The following is a 26,338-nucleotide window of genomic DNA, read 5'->3' on the forward strand; positions in this document are numbered from 1 at the left end:
GCAAAAAATAAGCCGCCCAACCCGAGATCACGAAAAATGAAGATGCTACGGGTCTCGGAAAATGGCGCAATTTTTTTTTTTTTTTTTAGCAAATTTTGCAATTTTTTTTCACCACTTAGATAAATTTAAAAAAGAACCTGGACATGTTTGGTGTCTATGTTTCAGGGTTCTGTCAGCGCCGGCGTGCAGCCTCCGCTGAGCAGGGACTCAACTGCACTGTAGGTGGGCCCGGGGTCAGGTACGGCCGGGAAGCACAGACAAACAGGACCTGGGGACGCTGAAGTTTAGCAAGCAGTGAAGGACCCACGGTCATGTGACTGATGGGGGTCATACACAGAGATAGCAGTAAAGTACCAGGGATGAGACAGAACGGATAGTCGGGGCCAAGCAGAGGTCAAAACCAAACAGACATAGAAAGTACCAAGCAGAATCCAACAAGCAATATCCAGAGAACAGACAGTCAAAACCAAAGTATCAGGCAACCAGAACACAGCACAAACACACTCAGGTGTCAACACACTCTGCCAAGGGCGAAAGTATAACTGACGGGGATGGGAGCTTCCTGAGGCTATAAGAAGCTTTCCCAGAACCAATGAGAGGCCACAATAATAAGCTCCAGGTGTGCAGGAAAGAGTCTGCATTGAGATCATAACATTAACCCCAGAAGTGCAGGTCCACCAGCACTGGTATCATGACACTATGAACTCGTAATGAACTGGACAATAATAATGGCAGGTCAGCATATAGTGAACCTAGCAAAAAAAAAAAAAAAAAAAAAAGCCGAACAAAAACAAGTGTGGGATTGCACTTTTTTTGCAATTTCATCGCACTTGGAATTTTTTTCCCGTTTTCTGTTACACGACATGGTAAAACCAATGGTATCGTTCAAAAGTACAACTCGTTCCTGCAAAAAATAAGTCCTCACGTGGCCATATTGATGGAAAAAAAAAAGTTCTAGCTCTGGAAAGAAAGGGAGCGAAAAACAAACGCAAAACCGAAAACCGCTCTGGTCATGAAGGGGTTAATGTTCTTCTGGTTACCTGAACCACATCTTAATTAACGAAGGAAAAGTATAAAAAACCCTGTTGTGGTGTTCACAATCTTCTTGCAATAGGGCAAGCTGGTTGGCTTTTAACCATGCCAAAGGAGTTGAAAAGAAAAGTCTTGACTGAGGAAAAGAAGGGCACAATTCTGGCTTTACTAGCAGAGAGATAGAGTGAGCATCATGTTGCCTCCATGTTTAAAATTCTTAAGACGGCAGTCCATTACAACAAGGTCAAGCAGCAGACATTGGGGACAACAAAGCTACAGACCGGCAGAGGGCGAAAATGACTCTCCACTGACCGGGATGACTGTCATCTTATTCAAATGTCAGTAAGCAACCGCAGGATAACACCAAGTGACCTTCAAAAGGAATGGCAAATGGCAGCTAGGGTGAAGTGCACAGCAAGAACAGTTCATAACAGGCTCCTAGAGGCAGGGCTCAAGTCTTTCATCAAAGAGAAGCAAAGGAGAGCCAGGCTGAAGTTTGCCAAAGACCATAGAGGACTGGAGTAAGGTAATCTTCTCTGATGAGTCTAATTTTCAGCTTTGCCCAACACCTGGTCATCTTATGGTTAGACGGAGACCTGGAAAGGCGTACAAGCCACAGTGTCTTGCACCCACTGTGAAATTTGGTGGCGGATCAGTGATGATATGGGGATGCTTCAGCAAGGCTGGAATTGGGCAGGTTATTCTTTGCGAAGGATGTATGAATCAAGCCACATACAAGGTTATCCTGGAAAAACAGTTGATTCCATCTGCTCGGGAAATGTTCCTCAACTCTGAGGACTGTTTTTTCCAGCAGGACAATGCACCATGCCACACAGCTAGGTCAATCAATGTGTAGATGAAGGACCACCACATCAAATCCCTGTCATGGCCAGCCCAATCTCCAGACCTGAACCCCATTGAAAACCTCTGGAATGTAATCAAGATGAAGATGGATAGTCACAAGCCATCAAACAAAGAACAACTGCTTACATTTTTGTACCAGTAGTGGCATAAGGTCACCCAAAAGCAGTGTGAAAGACTGGTGGAAAGCAGCCAAGACGCATGAAAGCTGTGATTACAAATCATGGTTATTCCACAAATTATTGGTTTCTGAACTCTTCCGGAGTTAAAACATTAGTGTATTGTTGTTTCTAAATGATTATGAACTTGTTTTCTTAGCATTTGAGGTCTACAAGCACTGCATTTTTTGTTATTTTGACTATTTCTCATTTTCTGAAAATAAATACAAAATTTAGTGCTTGTAAATTCTTAGACATGATGTCAGTAGTTTTACATTTTACTCATAAATATACCTATAAAGAGAAAAATCAGACAGACTGAAAATTTTGCAGTGGTTTCTTAATTTTTGCCAGGGCTGTATATAGATAGATCGGGCGATTCTGAAAGCAGCGATACCAAATGTGTATATTTGAGTTTTGTTATTGTTTATTTTAAATGGGGTGAATGGGTGGTTATTTGAAATTTATATTTTTTTATATTTTTAAAAGTTTTTTTAATGTTTGTTTGGCATGCTTCAATAGTCTCTATGGGAGACTAGAAGCTGCCATAACCCGATCGGCTCAGCTACATACAGGCGATGATCAGATTGCCTGTAAGTAACAGAATTGCTGACTTGCTGAGGGCCGACCACCCGGCAGTGTCAACCTTGGAGGTTTGCAGGACACCTCTGGTTGTCATGCCAACCCATTGGTGACCCGCGATCACGTGACGGGGAGGGGGGATCACCAATGGGCGGATTTCCGGTGCACTGGCCAGCAGTGCATGTTAAATGCCGCTGTCAGAGTGACAGTGGCATTTAACAGGTTAATAGCCGTGGGTGGATCACGATTCCACCCAAAGCTGTTCCGGGCATATGTCAGCTGTTTAAAACAGCTGCCATGTGCCGAGAAAGATGTGGGCTCACCGCCAAAGCCCACATCAAAGGGAGGATGTCTGACATCGGTGTATTATTATGCCCGAAGTCGGAAAGGGGTTAATATTTGCCAAATGCCAGAATAACGAGAGAGAGAGCATGTTTTAAGGCATTTTTATTACTTACTGCAAAGTCAAAAGTTTACATACGTTTCATTAGTATTTGGTACCACTGCCCTTAAACTGAATGACTTGGGTCAAACTTTTGTGATATCCTTCTACAAGCTTCTCACAATAGTTGGTTGGAATTTGGGCCCATTCCTCCTGACAAAACTGGTGTAACTAATCCAGGTTTGTAGATTGTCTTGCTCACACCGGTCTTTTCAGTTTTGCCTATACATTTTCAATAGGATTGAGATCAGGGCTTTGTGATGGCCTCTCCAAAACATTGACTTTTTAATCCTTGACCCCTTCACCCAGAAGCCTCTTTTCACCTTAGGCCTGTTTCACACATCAGTTTTTCACCATCAGTCAAAATCCGCCAAAATTTGAAAATGGCGGATCCGCTTTTCTTGTAGCGGATCCGCCATTTTTTCCCATTGAGATACATTAGTGGCGGATTTTGGCAGATGGACGTCCTTTACGTCCGCTATTCGGCGGATCCGCAAGATTCCTGGCGGATTCTGTCTGAGGTGGACGGAGCTTGCAACGTTTTTTGGCGCCGTCAAAATGGCGGACAACGGCGGATCCGCCGTCGTCCGCCATGCGGTAGAATGGGTGTCTATAGGCGGCGAATCCGCTAAATCGCACTGAGCATGCTGAGAAAAAAAGATACTTTTCCAGACAGTCCCAAAACTATATAAAGGTGGGCTAATTAATCATTGGGCCCAGACATCCGGCACCAGCCAGACTGAAGCCAGAGCCAGAGCCAGCACCTGCCCAGCAGAAAGACCCCCAGCAGAGAAGAAAGAGAGAGAGCCTGCCATACCCCAGCTGCAAGACCCCTGGAGCAAGAGGCCTGCCAGCACCTGCCTAGCACCAAGCCAGTATGGAGAGGCCTGCTACCAAGCCACCAAAGCCTGCAATTGTGTGAGTATTAAAACTATTTGTGTGGGGAATGTCTGTGTGTGTGTGTGTGGTCTGTCTGTGTGTGTGGCCTGCCTTCCTGCATGTATGTTCGTGGCCTCCCAGTGTTGCATGTGTGTGTGTGTGTGTATTTTTATTATGCTTTTTTTCATACTTTAATTGTTTTTCTGTTGCATGTGTACTGAATTTTATTGTCATAGTACTGTAATTTTATTTCAATATTTGCAATTGTGCTAAACTATTTGTGTGGGGCATGTCTGTGTGTGTTTGTGGCTTGTCTGCCTGTGTTTGTGTGGCTTGTCTGTATGTTTCTGAGTGTGTGTGGTCTGCCTTCCTGCATGTATGTTCGTGGCCTCCCAGTGTTGCATGTCTGTGTGTGTGTATTTTTATTATGCTTTTTTTTTTCATACTTTAATTGTTTTTCTGTTGCATGTGTACTGAATGTTATTATAATATTTGCAATTGTGCTGTGATTGTGTTGTGTATTGTATGTGGTGTTTCTCTTGTATATCACTTTTTTTAATTTTCATTTATTGTGGTATTTAAAATAAAGAGCAGAGTAGCTCCTACTTGTGTAAAAAAAAAAATAAATAAATTTTTTTTTAATAAAAACGTTTTTTTAAAAACTCTCTGTAGTATTTTAAAACCAGGTAAACACTTGGGCATACTCTCGGTGAGAGTTTCAGGGAATTATACACATGCAAACACTTGGGTATACTCTTGGTGAGAGTTTCAGGGAATTACACACATGCAAACACTTGGGTATACTCTTGGTGAGAGTTTCAGGGAATAACACACATGCAAACACTTGGGTATACTCTCGGTGAGAGTTTCAGGGAATTATATACATGCAAACACTTGGGTATACTCTCGGTGAGAGATTTTCATGGAATTCACACACATGCAAACACAAAGTGTGGGTATACTCAGGAATTACACACCTGCAATCACAGTGTGGTTACACTCTGAGTGAGAGATTTTCAGGGAATTTAAAACACATTAATAGCAATGAAGGGTTTTTTTATGTTATTAAAATTCTCTTTCCTTGCAGATCCTTTGAGGAAGAACCCGCCAGGCCGCAGCAGAACCGCCATACAACCTTGTTCTCAGTAAGTATAAAGACCGGAAAGCTTTTAATATCCTTTGTATAGTAGCTGAACAAGTGTCTTTATACTTGCAGATCCGTTCAGGAAGGACCAGCCAGACCGCAGCAGAACCGCCAGGCTGCAGCAGAACAGCCAGGCTGCAGCAGAACCACAAGGCCGCAGCAGAACCCCCATACAACCTTGTTCTCAGTAAGTATAAAGGCCTGAAAGCTTTTAATATCCTTTGTATAGTAGCTTAACAAGTGTCTTTATACTTGCAGATCCTTTCAGGGAGGACCCGCCAGGCCGCAGCAGAGTAGACCCGCAAGCCAGGCCACAGGAATGTCTTCTTCTGAATGCTCCCCCTCACATCATCAGCGAACTGAGGTAAATAATGTTTTTTTTTTTTAATCTTATTTTTTTTCTTTACACTTATTTTAACTTTTTATTTTTTTTTTAACCTATATGCATGTATTATGTTTTCACAGGAAGCTGAAGCTGAGGAGCTTCCAGGAGGAGACATGCAGGGTGGAGAAATACAAGGAGGGGGCGTGCAGAGTGTAAGTTTAGCACATACAAAAACTCACATACATAAATAATACACCCAACACAAACATTAATCACAGCACACACAATAACTACACGTCCATCCAACCCATTTTTTTTTTTTTTTTTACAGTCTTCACAATCTGGTGCCCGCACTAGAGCGACTCCCAGGACATTCCAGCGTCGTCAAGGTGCTGCCTCTGGTGGTCGGCGAACGGTAAGTAACCCTTTATTTGGGTGATTGATTAATGAACCTCATGTGTTTGAATTGAATGTAATAATTTTTTTGTTTTTACTTTTTTTCTTCACAGGTTTCACAGCGTGCTCCCCAGAGAGCATTGGAAGAGGCTCTGATAATAGATGTGGATGACCTCATCCAGGCAGTGCAACCACAGGAGCCGCTGAGGAACATGGCAAACCGATACCACGCCAACTAACCAACCACCCGACGGCTCTGGGATGAGGTGTGTTCGGAGGTTGTTGACAACTGGGAGGAGCTTGATGCGAGGGCCAGGGATTTTGTGCGTAAGTATTCCAATTTCAGTAACTTATATTCAAGCATGTGAAATGTTGAATACTAACCACTTTGTTATTTTCCTTCACAGGTGACAGGGTTCTCACACGGTGGCGGTCGCTCAGGGATTGCTTCAAGAGGGACTTCAACAAGGAGATGCAGGCCCCGAGTGGCTCGGGAGGACGCAGGAGCACCCAGTATAAAAATTACAAGAGCCCTGGCGTTCCTCGGGTCGACGATGGTGAGCAGAAGGTAAATATTCCACACACCATTTCTGTAGTACAAATGTTTACATGTTTAACCAATTTTTTTTTCAGCAAAGTTAAATTAAATATAAATATATTAATATTTTTTTTCCTCTTTTTTAGCACCGTCTGCAGCACTCGGGAGCCTGCATCTGAGTTGCCTCCCTCTGGAGGGATCCCTTGTGAGACTGCCCCCGGTGACCACATCGAGGTATCCGACCCCTCTCTACCTTCCCTCTTGTCTCGTCCCTCTAACCCCTCCACGAGCACTGGAGCAGCAGGGCAGACTTCATCACATGAAGCTGCTGGTGACGACTTACAGTACCCTTTACCCCACCCCTCTGACACTGCCGCAACATCTCGACCAACTTTTGGTTCTGGCCGGCAGCGTCTGAGAGGTCAGGAAAGGATGACCTTGTCTGACTGTTTGAGTCTGAACTCATCCGTCCAGCAGGGTTTCCACACTTATGGACAACAGTTATCTTCTGGGTTGACCATGATCAATCAAAGTATCATGGAACTCAGAAGATACATGAAACGGATTAATTCTGAGTCAAACCAGACGCCGAGATATTTTTTTTTCAATCAGTTGTCCGGCAAATGGAAGGTTTAAGTACTCACCAGCAGATGCGTGTGATGCAAGCCTGTCACAATGCTCTAGTGCAGGTACTCTCTGAAGCATCCCATCCTCCCTCTGTCCATCCTTCCACCACCATCCAAAGTACAACCATCCCTCCTCCTACCACTCCCTCTCCTTTCTCTAGTTCCCCCATTCCATTCTTCCCAGTACCTTCCTTCCCCATTGCATTATACCCCAATGCCCTCACCATACCCACCCCCACATACACCTTCAATGTACCCACAAACCTCGTCTGTCCATCCACTCCCGTCCCAACCTCATGTTTTCAACCCCCCTTCCACTTCTGATCCTCACCAACTCCCTTCCCAGTCCTCCACCCCCCCCACCCCCCGATGTGGTCAATCCTGTTAACCCCTCCGATAGTATCTCCACCCAACAGTATCAGCATTTGTGATGTAATAAAAAATGTTGTTTGTTCTAAAAAAAAAATTCTAACAAAAAAATAAAAAAAGTTTTCAAATATATAACTGAAAAATTTCACAAATAAACAAGGGTTTGTTTTTTTTTAAAAGAACTTTATTGTGTAGTTTCTTTTTTGTTCTTTATTTCTTGGTAAAGGTTCAAAGTACACCGGTGGTGTACAAGGTATAAAAAACACACTTATTACCCACAATCGTCATCTTGCCAGTCAAGTTTTCCCTCTTGTGTCAGAAAATAATCTGCAAATGTGTCCCTCATTCTTGCCACTGACCCAGTACTCCGAACAGTTGGCTGCTGATAATCCCACAAGGTGGTTTCAGAAAAATTTTCTTCCACTGAAACAGGTTTCTTTGAAAGTACAACGTTGTGCAGGATGGCACATGCCTTCACCACCTCATCCACAGACTCTGTTTTCATTTTTATGGCCGTTAACAGCACTCTCCATTTTGCAGTTAAAATCCCAAAAGCACACTCGACCACTCTTCGCGCTCTGGTCAATCGATAGTTAAAATGTTTTTGCGGTGTGTCAATCCACGACTACCATATGGCTTGAGAAGGTGTTTGGACAGCTGAAATGCATCATCACCAACACACACAAATGGCATTGGTGGGCCTGTTGTTCCAGGGAGTGGTCTTGGAGGTGGGAAGTCAAAATTGTCTCCATACAAACGACAGCCCATTGCGGACATCTTGAAGACCTGAGAATCGTTTGAACACCCATACGCACCAATGTCCACGGCAATAAATTTGCAGTTGGCATCTGCAATGGTCAAAAGTACAATGGAGAAGAATTTCTTGTAGTTGTAAAATTCTGATCCAGATCCGATGGGTTTCACAATCCTGATATGCTTCCCATCTACAGCACCAACGCAATTTGGAAACTGGCAGATTTGTTGAAAGTTGTTGGCAATCTCCAGCCACCTCTCCTGTGTTGGCTGTGGGATGTATTCCTCCTGTAGACAATCCCACAATGCCCGGCAGGTCTGTTGTACAACTCCAGATATAGTTGAAATACCAAGGCGGAACTGGTATTGGAGGGAGGTGAATGATTCTCCAGTTGCCAGGAAACTTGTAAAAAAAAAGGAAAAAAAGTAAAATTAATACAAACTACAAGCCATAACATAACAATAAAAGTCTGCAGAATCTGAAACCTTTTAAAAAATAGATAACTTACCAAAGGGTCACCATCAAACGCTCCGCCGGTGAAATAGAAAACTGCATGTAGGTGTCCCTTCTTCGGATTTGTGCTCCAACACGCTCCACCAATATCTCAAACAAGTCCTGCCTCATGCGCACATAGTTAAAGAACTTGTCCGGGTTATCCCTCAATTCCAGGTATAGTGTAGAAAACACGCCAAAGGTAAATCTCTGTGCATTTATCGGATGAATCCACTGCCGTCGTCTCCTCAGACGCAGGATTCGCAGTCTTCTTTTCTCCCTCTGGAGAGCAATAATTGCTAACCGATTGCAGTGAAGATCAAAGTCCACACAGAAGCTGTGAATACTCGCACTAACTCCTTCCATCGCTGCCACTAGCTCTAAAACCTTTCAAAGATTTTGTATTACAACACCCTAGATATAGTTTTCCCTAGTTTCCAGTATCCAATCACATTTGGGAGCATTTTCCAAGAGCCAATCATATTTGGGAGCATCCCATTTTGTAGGTGTGGAAAAACGGATCCGCCAGAAAACGGATCCAACGGATGGAAAAAACGGATGCCAGCGGATGGAACGGATCCACTTTTTGACAGATCCGTACAAAAATCCGTATAGCGGATCCATCAAAAAACTGATCCGTACCATCACCTGGCATCCGTTTTTACACATTTTTAGTGGATCCGCCATTTTCACTTTTGGCGGATTTTGACTGATTTGAAAAAACTGATGTGTGAAACAGGCCTTAATGACCAGGCCAATTTTTACAATTCTGACCAGTCACTTCATGAAGTCATAACTCTGGAACGCTTCAATGGATCCCACCGATTCTGAGACTATTTTACTGTGACATATTGTACTTCATGATAGTGGTAACATTTCTTTGCTATGACTTGTGTTTATTTGTGGAAAAAAATGAAATTTGGCAAAAAATTTTGCAATTTTCAAACTAAATTTTTATGCCCTTAAATCAGAGTGTTACAGGTGCTTCTCACAAAAAGGAGATTTTTGTGTACTCACCGTAAAATCTCTTTCTCTTAGCCTTTAATTGGGGGACACAGAACCGTGGGTGTTATGCTGCTGTCCACTAGGAGGCGACACTATGCATAATCTGAAAAAGATTAACTTTGGCTCCTCCTCTGCAGTATACACCCCTGGACGGCGTCAGCCTTCTCCAGTTTTGTGCCAAAGCATAAGGAGGAACGTAACCAAATAACATAACCATGCCTGTAAGAAGGCTACTATGTACGAGCTCAAAGTACAATATGAGAACTCAACAGTAAACAACGGCCCGTAAGGGCAACAGGGTGGGAGCTGTGTCCCCCAATTAAAGGCTAAGAGAAAGAGATTTTACGGTAAGTACACAAAAATCTCCTTTACTCTGTCGCCTAATTGGGGGACACAGAACCGTGGGACGTCCCAAAGCAGTCCCTGGGTGGGAAGCAGTGGACGAATATTGTGTTGACAGTTCCCTAGACTTGGGGTACTGCTGCCTGCAGAACCAGTCTACCCAGGCTCGCATCCGCTGAGGACTGGGTATGAACACTGTAGTGTTTCGTAAACGTGTGTAGGCTAGTCCAAGTGGCCGCCTTACACACTTGTTGTGCCGAAGCCTGATGCCGAATGGCCCAGGAGGCCCCTACTGCCCGTGTAGAGTGTGCCGTGATACCGGCCGGAAGAGGGGAACTGTTAAGTCGGTAGGCCTCATGTATGGTGGACTTGATCCACCTGGCAAGGGTAGCCTTGGAAGCCGGCAGTCCCTTGTGACTACCTTCTGGAAGAATGAAGAGGGAATCAGACTTCCGGAAAGGTGCAGTCCTGGACACGTAAATCCGCAATGCTCTGACGAGGTCAAGCGTATGCAGAGCCTTCTCCACTCTATGAACCGGAACCGGGCAAAGGGATGGCAGTGAAATCTCCTCATTGAGGTGAAAGTTGGACACAACCTTCGGAAGGAAGGATGGTACCGTGCGGAGAACCACCTTGTCCTGGTGAAAGGCTAGGAAAGGCCGTCTGCAGGAAAGCGCTGACAATTCCGACACTCTGCGTAACGAGGTGATCGCCACTAGAAAAACCACTTTCTGAGACAGAATGGAGAGTGGAACTCCTCTAAGAGGTTCGAAGGGTGGAGCTTGCAATGCTGTCAGGACCAGATTGAGGTCCCACGTATCCAGCGGACGTTTGTAGGGAGGAACCAATCGGGAAACTCCCTGGATGAAAGTCCTTACTTGCGGTTTAATAGCAATGCGCTTTTGAAAAAGGACTGAAAGCGCCGACACCTGACTCTTAAGCGAACTTAAGGATAGCTTGGCATCTAGGCCTGATTGAAGAAAACCTAGTACCTTCGGGAGGGAATAAGGGAGTGGGACTTGTCCATGAGATTCGCACCAAGAAAAGAAAGCTCTCCAGGTACGATAATAGAGCTTGGCGGAGGCAGGCTTCCTTGCCCTGATCATAGTTGCAATGACTGCCGGTGAAAAACCTGCCTGGGTTAGAATCCAGGTTTCAAGGGCCATGCTGTCAAATTGAGAGCCCCTGAATTCTGGTGGAAGAACGGACCTTGAGACAGAAGGTCGTGACGGTCGGGTAGACGCCAGGGGGCGTCTGCCGTAAGTTGGATGATGTCGGCGTACCATGCACGTCTGGGCCAGTCTGGCGCGATGAGGATGGTCGGAACTCCCTCTTGCTTGATCTTCCTCACGACCCTGGCGATTAGGGGGAGGGGTGGAAAAATGTACAGGAGTCGGAACTGGGACCAGTCCTGGACCAGGGCATCCGCTCCGAGCGACCGCGGGTCGTGTGTCCTGGCCATGAAATTGGGGACCTTGGTATTGAGATGGGATGCCATTAGGTCCACCTCCGGGGTTCCCCAGCGTTGACAGATCTGGTAAAAAATCTCGGGATGGAGAGACCACTCCCCCGAGTCCATTCCTTGCCTGCTGAGGAAGTCGGCTTCCCAGTTTTCTACACCCGGAATGTGTACTGCAGAAAGTACCGACCTCGTGTCTTCCGCCCATCGGAGGATATGAGCCACTTCTCTCATCGCCTGGGCGCTGCGGATCCCGCCTTGGTGGTTCACGTATGCCACAGCCGTGGCATTGTCCGACTGTATCCGTATGTGCGAGGCTGCAAGCAAGTGATGAAAGGCTCTCAGTGCCAAGAGGATGGCCCTGATTTCCAGAACATTGATGGGCAATGTCACTTCCCTCGGTGACCACTTGCCCTGTGCCCTGTGATGTAGGTGCACCGCCCCCCAGCCTGTCAGGCTTGCATTGGTAGTCAGGATCTTCCATTGTCCTGAGAGAAAGGGCTTCCATCGTGTAAGCGAGGTTGGTTTGAGCCACCAATGCAGGGACCTCCTGGTTGATGACGTCAACCTGAACTCCCTGTCGAGGGAGAAGGGGTTCCTGTCCCAAGATCTGAGTATGGCTAGTTGAAGGACCCTGAGGTGAAACTGGGCAAATGGCACTGCCTCTATTGCTGCTGCCATCCTGCCGAGGACTCTCATGGCAAACCGGAGAGATCGAGGAGGACTGCGAAGGAGTGTGCGAACTCCCAGACGGATGGCCAGTGTCTTGTCCTTGGGAAGGAGCACCAGGCCCCTGGCGGTGACGAATACCATTCCCAGGAATGTTAGAGTCCGAGTTGGGATAGTCGACGATTTCTGTAGGTTGACTAGCCATCCCAGGCGACTCAGAGTGTCTAGTGTGATTGAGACACTGACCTCGCAGTCTTTGAAAGTGGGAGACTTGATGAGGAGGTCGTCCAGGTACGGGACGACTAGGATGCCTCTTGAGTGCAGGACGTCCATGGTGGCCGCCATGACTTTGGTGAACGTTCTTGGAGCCGTGGCGAGTCCGAACGGAAGGGCGACAAACTGGTAGTGGTTTTGGTTGACCGCGAACCTGAGAAACCTTTGGTGGGCGGGAGCAATTGGTATGTGGAGATACGCATCCTGTTTGTCTATCTAGGCGAGGTATTCACCCTGGTCCATGGATACAATGATGGACCGGAGGGACTCCATGCGGAAATGACGGACCCGTACGCAATTGTTGAGCTGTTTTAGGTCCAGTATGGGTCGGACGCCGCCTCCTTTCTTGGGGACTACGAACAAATTTGAGTAGAATTCTCGGAATCTCTCGTTCGCGGGAACCGGCACCACAACTCCTGATTGAAGGAGAGAGGAAACCGCTTGGTGGAAAGCACGAGCCTTTTCTGGTGGTGTTGGAGGAATAGAAAGGAAGAACCGCTTCGGTGGAACGGAAGTGAACTCTATCTTGTATCCGGAAGACACTATTTCCCTGACCCACCTGTCTTCTGTAATAGGCAGCCAGACTTGCTGAAAGAGTAAAAGTCGGCCGCCTACTGGTGGGGTGTCTTCCGGAGATCGCGAGTCATGATGAAGCAAAGTTCTGAGGTTTTCCTCCCTTGGGTTTCGCTTGGCCTGCTTTCGACTGTCAAGCCCTGTCCGGTCGCTGCTGCGTCCGTGGGTTGTCCCTGCGTGGAGAACGGTTACGGTTTTGCACTGGGCGCGAAACGGACCAGCCCGAGGAATTCCGAAAGGATCAGAATCGCGTCTGGTTTCTTCGTTTAAACGTGCGTTTCGGTTTTAGTTGAGGGAGAGAGGTACTCTTACCCCCAGTGGCATTGGCTATCATGGTGTCCAACTTTTCGCCGAAAAGTCTTCCAGTAAAATACGGAAGTCGCGTGAGGGACTTCTTTGAGGCCACATCCGCTTTCCATTCTCGCAGCCAGAGGATGCGTCGGATCGTGATGGAGTTTGATGCTATTCCCGCTACACCTCTGGCGGAATCCAGGGCTGCATGAATCATGTAGTCTGCTACCACTGCTATCTGGACCGCTTGGTCCGAGAGCTCAGGATTTGAAGCCTGAAGACCCTCCTGTAAGTTTTTTGGTCCAAGCCAGGATGGCCTTGGCTGCCCAAACTGAAGCAAACGCAGGGCCCAGAGAGGCGCCTGCCGCTTCGAAAATAGAACGAGCCATGCGTTCTACTTGCCGGTCTGCTGCGTCCCTGAGGGTTGAGCTATCCGGCAGAGAGAGTAAAGTCTGCGCTGCTAGCCTAGAAACCGGAGGGTCCACTTCAGGTGGATCTGTCCATTGTTTGGTGTCTTTCTGTGGGAAGGGGTACTTCGCTTCCAAATATTTGCGATTAGCAAATTTTTTCTCAGGCTGCGCAAACGGTTTGGTAAGTATTTTCTCAAACTCATGGTGATTAGGGAAGACCTTAGGTGGTTTCTGAACACTTTCGAAGCAAATCCTATGTTCTGGGACTTCCGGGGCCGACTCTGGAATTTTTAGCACCCGATGAATGGCAGAAATTATGTCCTCAACTAGCGCTGTATTGCTAGGGGGAGAAGGTACCACGGACCTGACCGTTTCGTTATCTGAGTCAGAGTCACAGATGCCCTCCGAATCCTGTGCCTCGCTAAGGTGATCCCTGGAGGGCGACCTGGGGCGGGGGTCTTCTGTGGTGGGGGATCCCTGTGGTAAATTGCACTGTCTGTCTGTGGCAGGGGACTGCCCAGAAGACCTGGAATGACGCTGTCTCTCCCTGGAGGGGGACGACCTTGTGCTATAGTGCGACTCAGGTGATCGAGACCTGTGGGTCCGCTTACGTCTGTGAGAGTCGGAAGCAGCATGTTCCTGAGACAAGCTGTCCGTTTGCTGTGTACCGTCCATAGCCGGGGCCCGACTCTGCAGAGCTTGCAGCAATGTGGCAGTTAGGTTGTCTATGGACTGTGACATAGATTGAGACATCTGAGTTGCCCATTCCGGCGTGGCCTGTGACACTGAAGCGTCAGTAGGGACTCCCTGGGGTTCTGACCCAGAGTTCTGGATGCAGTCCCGGCAGTGCGGATAAGTGCTGCCACTAGGGAGCGTGGCTTTGCAGGCTGTGCAGAATGCATAGAAACATTCCTGCCTGGTTCTCTTCCTTGAGCCCGGCATAGTGCACAGAGGCTGGCTATCAGGGATCGTACAGGGGTGGCTACGCAGAGGGAACCCACAGAGAGCCTTATAGTAAGTATAGATTCACAGCTGAGTAATGAGAACCCAGCTGTGAGCTTACCCCACCGGTGTGCCCCTAGGTCCAGCGCCGACAGATCCCAGTTCTGTGCCCCCCGGAGACCGCTGTGATGCTCCTCTCCTGGATCTCATCCAGAAAAAATGGCCACCGGGACTCTGAGGAGAGGGAGGAGGGGGCGGAGAGCTGAAAAGGGCGCGCTGGGCTGTGTAAAAACGCGCTCTTTCTGCTTCAATCCGCCCCTTCTATGACACTCCAGTGTGTCATTTTGGTCATCCGTGGGGCGGGCCGGGGGGCGGGGAAAAGGCCGAAGCCGCGGTCTAAATTAGAGGCCTGATGCCCAGGAGGGCTCCAGAGCGGCGCGGTAGTCCGGGGGGGGGGGCGGATTTGTACCAGACCCCCCCAGAATGGTCGACTGGATAGCGGTGGGGGTAGGTAGCAGGGGTAGCGGTTTCTGTATGGGGGGCCCCTGAAGCGAAAAGGAGCCGCTGCTGTTGCAGAGACAGGGACGCAGAAAAGCCCTGTCTCTGCTGTGCCATGCCAGTCCGCACCCTCCCCCGGCCCCAACAGGATCCCTCAGCCGGCCTGGGGTCCCTGGAAGCTGCGGAATGCTGCCTGATCTCCGACCCTACCTGAGGCGTCTCAACCTAATGCCCCCTGCGGGGGATTAGGGAGGGTGCGTCTGTCACTGTCAGGGGGTCTTCATCCTCGCCTCAACCTTAACCCAGACCCCTTAAAGGGGTTGGGGAAGGAGGGGGGTCTCGACCTCGAACCAGGACCCGAGGGACTGGGGAGGGAGCGACATGGGGAATAGCCACCTCGACCTCAACCGGGTACCCCTAATAGGGGACCGAGGAGGGAGCCATGCCGGGAGTCTCACTGGAGACCCACTTTTCTTCATCTGTATTTCCGGACGAAAAAAGGAAAAAAACCGGAAGAAAAAAAAAAAAAAAGGTGTGCCTCCTTGCGACACTAAGCAAAAACTGGAGAAGGCTGACGCCGTCCAGGGGTGTATACTGCAGAGGAGGAGCCAAAGTTAATCTTTTTCAGATTATGCATAGTTTCGCCTCCTAGTGGACAGCAGCATAACACCCACGGTTCTGTGTCCCCCAATTAGGCGACAGAGTAATTAGAATATCATCAAAAAGTTAATTTATTTCAGTTCTTCAATACAAAAAGTGAAACTCATTTATATAGTCATTACAAACAGAGTGATCTATTGCAAGTGTTTATTTCTGTTAATGTTGATGATTATGGCTTACACACGACGATCACATGGGCAGTTCAGAATCGTTTAAAGGCATAGTAATGTAAGTGTATGTAAACTTCTGACTTTGCAGTAAGCAGTAAAAATGCCTTAAAACATTCTCTTTCATTATTCTGGCATTTAGCAAATATTAATTATGGTAATCCTAACTGACCAAAAACAGGAAAGGTTTATTCTGATTTCAAAAACATGCATATGTGTCTTTTTATACACTGTATGTAAACTTCTGATTTCAAGAGTAGATAGAAAGATATATATAGATAGAGAGAGGCGATAGAGACTAGTATGAATCCTTTCCTTTTTAGATCCTCTGACTAACCGTTCTGACTTTACACAGAAGGGTTACTCCTTGAAAAATAAATAATTCATTAAAAGAAGGACAAATTAAAAAAAAATCCTTTACCAGTGTAGCAATGTCAATGGACGGCTGCTCCTCCACGTTCTCCAGCTCTGTTATCCGAGCACTGGCTTCTCTGATATGGAGCTACATGGGGTTAGAATATACATTATTGTAACAAATGCAATAAATGTGCAAGACACACAAATACTGAACATATTGTGTGTGTCTAAGGCTACTCGCTGACATGGCACAACACACGGGCAAAAATGATTCACACACTGCAGCATAATGCTAGTGAATGGGCTTGTGTTGTGACTTACAAGCTGTCAGGGCTGCAAAAATTGTCAAAATAATAATAATAAAAAAAATATATACTTCTGGTAACATGAGAATAGCAATGCGCCCTCATTCACTAACACTGCAACGTAGAAGCAAGATAGTGCAATGGTGTGCGGTCGTCGTTTGGTCACAAATTTACCGATTACAGAGGCGTGCTTTTACTAGCAGTCTGCTAGACAATTAATGGAGCAGAGGTGCAAATGCTTGACCTGCGATCAAATCAGACCAGGCTCGGCAAACTCCGAATCCCGGGATCAATAGTAGCCCAAGTGATAGCACTCACAGCAATAAGTGATTTCTCCCCTATACTAGGGATAATGAATATCTTTCAATTGTGGGAATAATCCTTTAGGCTCAGTTCCCATGATGAGTATTTAGTGAGATTTAGATGTTGCAGATTTTCTGCACCACTTTCTGCAAATTAAGTTACTTGCAGTTTTTTTTTCATCGCATTTTTGTCGCTTTTTAGCACATTAATTACCTGCTTTGTTTTTGATGCCTTGAGGTATTTGTCTTTGATGAAACTGTATTGATACAGTCGTGTCGGGATTAAGTGCGTGTTTTTTTTTTTACCTGCGGATTTTCTGCATCTAATGCAACTATACGGGTAAATCTGCATATCAAACTCAGTGCACCTGCAACAGAAATTGTCATGTTGCGGGGTTTCAAACATGCACCACAGTTCAGTTTACGCAGAGAAAAAAAAATAAAAAAATTGAAAAAGTACAGTGGGCATGACATTTCTATAAATCCCGTCCAGTCTGATGGATCTGTAGGACTCTGCGTTTATTGCCAAGCGAAAAACAGTGTCAAAAACTCATTGTGGGAACTTAACCTTACAAGGAGTTTATATAGTTTGTCAGGGAATCTATCAATATATTCATGCCGCTCGCAACACACAGCATGAATAAGAGCCTGGATGCATGACGACACATGAGACAGACCCGTCAATCAACTGGAGCAGTGCAGGGAGAAGCCGTCTGGAGACATCTTGGGACTGATCAGGTCTCTTACTATGTTTTCTCTGAAACACCAAAGCATTTCAGAGTGAAGCATAACTGACCTGAAAAAGACTGATTCATCCTGCCTGTGGTAAGAGCAGCATGAATCTAATGACCGGATTACTACAAGTTTTTACTGAAATCTCCCCATATGATGTGTCGCCCAAACAAGATGAATTTAGCAGCAGGGTCCTGTCTTGTGCACCTTGGAGCAGGACACGTTTTCAGTGTCCACATGTAATACAGGAAGGGTTGCGATGTTGGAGGGGCTATATTAGTAGGACACTAGAATATAGGAGATGCTGGTCTGACCGATGACAACGGCGCAGGACCTTGATGTCTGTATGTTAATCGCACGGACTGATACACAGTGACGAAAGATTACATAACTTGCCTGTATTCTCTTCTTTGTGTCATGATGTTTATGGAGCAAGCCTTCATTCTTCCTTATGTCGGCATCTATGGCATGTACCTGCTGCTGAATAGTGGGAAAATGAGACGAAATTTCACTAACTTCTCTCTCCAGTTGACTGCAGAAACAAAGAAAAAAAATAGATTACATTAGTATCAGTGGCCTTAGCACAGTATGATAACTGAGACCATATGCATCTGATCAAATACAGTTTAGGTAACCGACTGGATATAAATGTATGGAATGGTCTTGGGACATTCATGACGTGTAATTACTCATGCAGAATATTAGACTTGAATGGATTCAGTGGATCCGTTGAGGCACGTCTCATATGCTTCCCATTTAGCACTCGCCATTTGGGTAAGGTTTGTTGGCGGTTCTTTTATTATGGCAATGAATAATGGTTTGTGTTCACATAAACAGAACGTCGACCCGCAAACTTTTAGTGATCGGCGGTCCTTTGAAAACACGTCTGCACAGGCAGACCGAAGTAAGTGATCTAGTATAGATGGCTTAGAGCACACAGGTTGCTATGGATCTGGCAGCGCGAGGCCTGGTTACACAGGGCGATGCACCGCTCAAAATTATTTTTTTTTGTGTTGCACAAAATAGGGAGTTTTGTGTACTCCCCGTAAAATCCTTTTCTCCAAGCCAATCATTGGGGGACACAGAGACAGTGGGTGTTATGCTGCTTGCCACTAGGAGGACACTAAGTAAAACCAGAAAAAAGTTAACTCCTTCCCTGCAGTATACACCGTCTCGCTGGATGAGATTTCTCCAGTTTGGTGAAAAAAGCAGTAGGAGCTTAAACAGTCAACAATAACCATAACTATGTCAAAACCTAAGAATGCTACAGTGAGCCAGTAGGCTAAACAGGGTGAGTGCTGTGTCCCCCAATGAAAGGCTTGGAGAAAAGAATTTTACAGTCAGTACACAAAAATCCCTATTTCTCCTACGCCTCATTGGGGGACACAGACAGTGGGATGTCCTAAAGCAGTCCCTGGGTGGGGAGCATACATCTGCTAATACCCCATGTACCACTGAGTCAACACTGAGGTACTGCTGATTGCAGGATGCGTCTGCCGAGAGCTGCATCCGCAGAGGCCTGAGAATGAATTTGGTAATGTTTTGTAAAAGTATGCAGACTGGACCAGGTCGCAGCTTTGCAGGCCTGTTCTGCCGAGGCCTGGCGCCAAATGGTCCAAGAGGCGCGCACTGAACGGGTAGAGTGCGCCTTAATCCCCGCTGGGATAGGCGCGTTCCTGACACGACAGGATTCCTGAATCGCCAAGCGAATCCACCTGGCTAGCGTTGCTTTTGAAGCAGCTAGACCCTTCCTATGCCCCTCTGGAAGTATGAACAGGGCATCTGACTTGCGGAAGGGAGACGTCCGCGAGATGTACCGTCTCAGAGCCATAACCACATCCAAGGTGTGGAAGTCCTTAATGCGATGGACTGGTGCCGGACAAAAGGAAGGCAAAACAATTTCCTCGTTGAGATGGAAAGAGGAGACGACTTTGGGCAGGAAGGACGGGGACGTTCTGAGAACTGCCTTGCCCTGATGAAAATTCAGGAACGGAGAACGGCAGGACAGGGCCGCCAATTCCGAAACTCGTCTAATTGACGTAATTGCCACTAGAAAGGCCACCTTCCAAGAGAGAACAGTCAGTGACTCGGCCTGCAGCAGTTCGAAAGGAGCCTCCTGTAAGGCCCTGAGAACCAGGTTAAGGTCCTATGATTCCAAAGGCCTTCTATAAGGAGGCGCCACATAGGAAACTCCCTGAATGAACGTCTTGACCTGAAGTTTGGTGGCAATTTTGCATTGGAATAGCACTGACAAGGCCGAAATTTGGCCCTTGAGCGAGCTAAGCGCGAGGCCTGACTTTAATCCGGATTGAAGGAATTCCAATATGGCCGGAATGGAAAACACCAGAGGGGATCGACCATGATCCCTGCACCACGAAAAGAAGGTTTTCCAGGTGCGATGATAGATGTGCATGGACACAGGTTCCTAGCACTAACCATGGTGGAAATCACGTCGTGAGAGAACCCAGCCTGTGCTAAAATCCAGGATTCAACAGACACGCCGTCAAAGACGGGGCCCCGGGGTTCTGGTGATAAATCGGGCCCTGTGAGGGTAGATCCATACGATCTGCAAGTCGCCAGGGGACATCGGCGACCAGTTGTATTAGTTCTGCGTACCATGCTCGGTGCGGCCAATGTGGCGCGACTAGGACCACTGGTACTCCCCTCCACTCTGATCTTCTTGAAGACCCTCAGCAGCAAGGGAAGGGGGGAAGGATGAACCGGTGCCATGGCAGAACTAGGGCGTCCGCTCCGATGGCACATGGATCGCGCGATCGGGCAATGAACAGAGGAACCTTGTTGTTTAGTCTTGAGGCCATGAGATCAACATCCGGAGTCCCCCAACGATGACAAATCTGATGAAAGACTTCCGGATGAAGAGACCACTCTCCCGAGGCGAAGGCCTTGGCGACTGAGAAAATCTGCCGCCCAATTTTCTACGCCCGGGATATGGATTGCTGAGATGGGCGAATGGTTGGTCTCGGCCGAATGGAGGATGTGACTCACTTCGTGCATGGCCTTCCTGCTCCGAGTACCTCCCTGGCGGCTGATATACACCACAGCCATGGAGTTGTCGGATTGGATCCTGATGGGGTGACATGCGAGGAGATGGTGGAAACACTGCAGAGCTAATCTGATCGCTCGTATCTCCAAAATGTTTATGGGGAGACGTGACTCTCGGGTTAACCAATGACCCTGTGCCGTGTGGTGACGAAAGACCACACCCCAGCTTAGAAGACTCGCATCGGTGGTTACTACCAAACATCTTACTGGGAGAAAAGACCTCCCTTGATTCAGGGAGGACCTCAGCGTCCAGGGAGAACGGGCTCTTGTCCCAAGCTAAGGGACGGAGATGGAAGAGAGCAAATGGGACTACTTCCATCGCTGCCACCATCTTTCCGAGAACTCTCATGCTGAAACGAATGGAGTGAGAAACCGGACGGGAAAGAGTCCGCGCTGCCTGTTGTAAGGCTTGGGTCTTTTCTGGAGGGAGAAATACCAACCCGCGGGAAGTGTCCAAGATCATTCCTAAAAAGGAAATCTGCTGAGCCGGTTTTGGGAAAGACTTTTCAAAGTTTATCTGCCATCCCATGAGAGAAAGTGTATCTACTGTTATATCCACGGATTCCTCGCAGGATGGAAGGGATGGACCCTCGATGAGCAGGTCGTCCAGAAACGGTAACACTACTACTCCCCGAGAGTGGAGAATGGCCATGACAGCCGCCATGACCTTGGTAAAGACCCTGGGGCGCGGTGGCGAGTCCGAAAGGCAAGGCAACGAACTGGGAGTGTTCCTCGTGAATTGCAAAACGCTGGAACTGCTGGTTGGACGGGCAGACCGGAATGTGAAGGTAAGCGTCCTTGATGTCGATGGAGGCTAGGAACTCTCCTTTTACCATGGAAGCGACAATTGATCGGAGAGATTCCATTCGGAATCGCCGTACCTTGACAAACTGATTTAACAGTTTGAGATACAGAATGGGCCACATTGTCCCGTCCTTCTTTGGAACCACAAAAAGGTTTGAATTAAAACCCCTGAACCTTTCGTGATGAGGTACCGGAATGATGACTCCGTCTCTTAGCAGAGCTTGATCAGCCCGAAGGAAGGCTCTTGTCTTTTTCTTGGGGGGAACCGTGTTGGAGGGGGAGAAGAAAATTTTATCTTGTATCCGGAGGACACCAGCTCCCTGACCTACTTGTCGTGGACGACCGCGAGGCAGGTGTGACTGAAGGAAAGTAGGCGACCGCTTACTTTGTCGGTGTCCGCCGGATACCGCATCAAGTCATTGGGTATCAGATCTATGAGATCTGGCTCCCCTAGTTCCAGATGTCCTAGGCCTGGGCTTCCAAGAGCGGTTAGGTCTGTATGAAACCTGGGATCCTCTGTCTCCGCGCGGGGACCGACCTGAACCGGGAGAGGTCGAAGAGGACCAACTGGAGTTATTGCGAAAAGATCGAAAACGCGTCGGTTGTTGGTTTCCAAACGGCCGAACAGCCCTTTGTTGAGGAAGGAATTTACTTTTTCCCCCGGTAGTATCAGAAATGAGCTGGTCCAGTTTCTCTCCAAAAAGACGACCCGTTTGAAACGGAAGAGAAGTCAACGATCTTGTAGATGTGGCATCCGCCCGCCAGTCGCAGAGCCATAGGGCTCTTCTAATGGAGATTGCATTAGCTGCAGTTTGAGCAGCGCAATTGGCGGCATCTAAAAAAGCGTCCACTACAAAGTCCGCTGCATGAATTATCTGCCTGGCGACATCAGTTGCCTCCGGGGGAAGATTGGTGCTCTGGAAGGAACACAGCCCTACATCAAGGCTTTCTGATACCTTCCTAGCCGTGGAGGTTGGCACCCTAAAAGCACGAATTTTGGCGCCCCCACTCAACGAGGACTGTCCCTCACTCCCCTACGAGTCCCTGATAAGGAGGGAAAATAATAATCAGATAGAACAGAAATGATTAAAAATGCCCTAGGCTAATGCAGGACCCCAGACAAATATTGCAAATACATAAAAACTATATTACCTCCGCACCATAATCACCTATGACCAACTGATATGTCAAAATACAAATGATAAAGATCAGCCCCCCTCAGGGGTATACAGTCGATCCAATGGAATAAAGAGGGTCACTTATGTGCAGGTATGCCCAGACACGTTTCTCCGCCTACAGCGGTTCATTAATCAATGTTAGTGATGTCCATAGCCGATACCCAGAATCCTGTTGACTGATTCTATAAGAGAATCAAGCGATTCTTGATCAGTTGGGGGATTCTGAGGGGCTGATGTGTCAGATTCGAATTCAGAGTCGTGCTCGCTGCGGACCTCAGGAGACGGAGAGCGAGAAACAGGCGTCGCCGATGCTGAGGCACGAGCGTGAATAGGGGGGACGTGTCATTGGTCCGCTTTCTAGAGACCCGACCATCCTTTGAACGAGTACGGTCCCTGCTGGTGGACGGTTCTCGGCCGACGCCAGAGCCCTTCTTGGGCGGTAAAGGTGCTTTTTGACTTAAAGAGCCCTCCCGGAGAATATAGCCTGGGTCAGAGACTCCACCAACCGTGACAGGGACGCAGCCCACTCAGGGGTACTAAACGCAGGAAGCCCGGCGGCGGCGAGGGGTGTTTGAGCGCATTCTGGGTCGCAGTCCGTGCATAACAGATTAGTCTGTGCACTGGGCAAGGCAGTCTTGCAAGTGGTACACACGGTAAAAAACGCAGTGTGCTTCTTAGCAGCCTGTTTAGCCTCCTTAGAATGAGACATAGCGCTCCTGAAAGGGTTAACGGCAGAGTATGGTCTGCAGCTGCAGGGAATGTGCCGGGAAGGGGTTAAGCTTTGTTCTGAGGGCAGATGCAGCTTACCCCAATCCTGTGCTGTGTCCCCCTAGAGGAATAGCGGTGGCTCTGTGGTGTCACCCAGTATCCGGCAGAGTGCGCGCCTCACAGCCGTGTCCAGAGGTTGAGGTAACTGACATGGCCCCCGAGATTAGGACTGCACGTCTCGTAAGAGACAAGAGGCGCCAAGGAGGAGGGGGCGGCGACGTTAGTGTGGGAGGCGCTATTCAAATTGCAGCCTAGTAGGCCGGAAAAGCCGGGGACTAAATTTCTGGCTCATGCGCCGAGAGCGAGGGGGCCCCGAGATGGGGCACCGGTGCACCGCTGCTGAGACCAGGTCAGCACCTCTCCCGGGGACCAGGACCCGACCCCATACCTCCACTCTAGTGCTCAGGCAGGCCGTCGCTGTCCGGTGCCATCCACCTCCTGGGCTGATGAAGCAGAGCTGGAGATCTTAAAGAGGTATGCTCAATCGATCCTCCCTATGGGCAGGGGGATGGAGAGCTATGGGGCTAATTCAGGGCGTTCGGAAGCGCTGTTCCAGTCTTCTCCATTGCACACTCTGCGCTTGCCGTCGTATCCGTGGATTACTGGGACCATAGGATCATCGCCGGAGGAATCTCATCGCCAGAGGAATCAGCCTCAATCGTCGCAGGAAAGTGTACGGGGAGGTATACTCCGCGTGCTTGCCTGTTGTTGGTTCGGGGGAGAGCGGGCTGTAGAAAGGAACCGTCGCCCCCTTCATTTCGTTAATTAAAATTTACAGAAAATTCTAAAATAAAATAAAAACAGTGGGGTTTGAAGCCAGACCCAAGTGCCTCCTATAGACACTAAGCAAGAACTGGAGAAGTCTCATCCAGCGAGAGGGTGTATACTGCAGGGGAGGAGTTAACTTTTTTTCTGGTTTACTTAATGTCCTCCTAGTGGCAAGCAGCATAACACCCACTGTCTGTGTCCCCCAATGAGGAGTAGGAGAAAGATTTCACCCGATAAACTATACGCTTTTGATATACTTGTGGTGCTAGACGTTTCTCTGAAACTTTATCTGTGCATTGTCGTGGGCTTCAATTTCTAGGGAGCCATTATAAACGGGATATCTCCAAACCCATTAGAAACTTAAGCCAGCCGATCAAGCTCATTTCTGGAATCTGATTACTGCGTCACATCTGGTATCACAGAGCAAGCAGTCCTATGGAATGGAAGCTTTTTATGTCGACCATACAAACGGATAGCCAGCAATGTACTCCGACGGTCAGGCTACACCCGCTGGCTTAGTGGCCACTATTAGGAAAGTTTATATAACATCCATTTGCAACAGCGCCACAAAAAAGGGGTTCTGACTAGAGACTGAGAATCAAACACACCTGATTTCCCTTTCCACGTCACGGCTCAGATATCGGGCTCTGTTGAACTCGGAGGAATAATAGCGGTTCTTATACACTTGGTCTCCGTCCGCTGTGAACGCCTCTCTGCAGTTTACAGGTGGCTTCCCTCTCTGCATCACTTCTCGAGCTTCACTGTTATTCTATTGGGAAGAAACAAGAGAATTAGCATTCTCGGTGCTTGTAGGGTACATCTAAAATTCTGCACAAGTCCTTGTAACAAAAACAATACAACATGTATCTAGGATAGGAATACTTCCAGGAGCCGAACACGTGTGTTATAGGACTGACATGTTGCACTATTACTAAGTATTAAATAACTGCAAACATTGATTTGGTGACATCTCATTAAGCAAAGGATAACCTAAATGTGGGGACTACACCCCTTCGCTCTAACTGCAATGACTATCTTTCCCCCTGCAAACATTGCAACATTCATAGAAGATGCATATTGGTTTGGCTCAGTTATTAAATATAAGTAAAGCAATGTATTTATGAGAGTCCGGCTACAGGAAGCTCCGCAGATAGTAGTGCAGATATTGCTGTGGTTTCCAGTCGATATACCGTGCATCACAGAACAATGAAATATGCAGTGAATATCTGCAGTATAAAATTGACAGGTAAATCTGCAGCACCACGTAATGAATCTCATCTACAACATTGGTAATATAATAACACTACAGATTTTCTATCCATAACCGATGTGCATCTGTCCCGCACGGACATACCGTCCAAACCTAAAAAACATTTATAGTAGACTAACGGGAGATAATGAAGACGGTTGCTTAATGGAGCGGTCCTTTCAAAGAATCTGTCAGCAGGTTTTGCTATGTAATCTGACAGCAGCATGGTGTAAGGGCTCAAACCTGGATCTCGGCGGTGTACCACTTTGTTTACTGGGTGCAGAAGCGGTCAGAGAATCCCGCAGATCTAGAAGCGCTAGGTATAACCCCCGTGAACAGCACTGATTGGCTGCTTTCTGGACAGAATCAGCGGTGGGGCGTGTGGTTGGACTAGGAGGCACGAGACACCTAGTCCTGTAATGATAAACTCCTATACTGATTGTATTGAAAAAGCAAAAACAGTCCAGTAAGTGATACCTCCCTGGAATCAGGGTATCTGCCCCTACATCATGGTGCTCTCAGATTACATGGCAAACATATGCTGTCCGATTCCCTTTAACTATAAGTAGTAATGGAATTCCTAGACAGTAAACAGCAATGGCTGATTGTGTAATGTGGAGATCAGATACCTTTATCAGCAGCACTGTCTCTATCCCCCTCATGTCGATCAAGCAGTTGGCAACTACGGGGTTATCAATTTCTAAAGCTGTCAGTACGGATGGATAATATTGATGAACCGCGGCTCTAAAGAGAAACGCAAGAAAATAGGAGTTAAAATAAAAAAAACTCCTCTATTCATTAGATTAAAAAAATAACTTACGGTAAATATGTGCACAATATACAGTACAGACCAAAAGTTTGGACACACCTTCTCATTCAAAGAGTTTTCTTTATTTTCATGACTATGAAAATTGTAGATTCACTC

At 47.4% G+C, this 26,338-nt stretch overlaps 1 protein-coding gene across 2 annotated transcripts in view; it reads right to left on the reverse strand.

The window, feature by feature from the left end:
- SMC6 (structural maintenance of chromosomes 6) overlaps window positions 1–26,338 on the reverse strand; it is a 165,164-nt gene that overhangs the window by 48,165 nt on the left and 90,661 nt on the right. For both annotated transcript variants that reach the window (XM_073568268.1, XM_073568269.1), the window contains exons 16-19: window positions 26,043–26,157; window positions 24,773–24,933; window positions 17,980–18,115; window positions 16,309–16,389 (exon numbers count right to left, since the gene is read on the reverse strand). In XM_073568268.1, coding sequence (XP_073424369.1) covers window positions 16,309–16,389; window positions 17,980–18,115; window positions 24,773–24,933; window positions 26,043–26,157 — 493 coding nt within the window. The remainder of the gene's footprint in view (window positions 1–16,308; window positions 16,390–17,979; window positions 18,116–24,772; window positions 24,934–26,042; window positions 26,158–26,338) is intronic.

The sequence above is a fragment of the Dendrobates tinctorius genome, unplaced genomic scaffold (assembly GCF_039654945.1).
Source record: "Dendrobates tinctorius isolate UK_male_01 unplaced genomic scaffold, ASM3965494v1 ptg000021l, whole genome shotgun sequence".
In the NCBI taxonomy this organism is placed as follows: domain Eukaryota; kingdom Metazoa; phylum Chordata; class Amphibia; order Anura; family Dendrobatidae; genus Dendrobates; species Dendrobates tinctorius.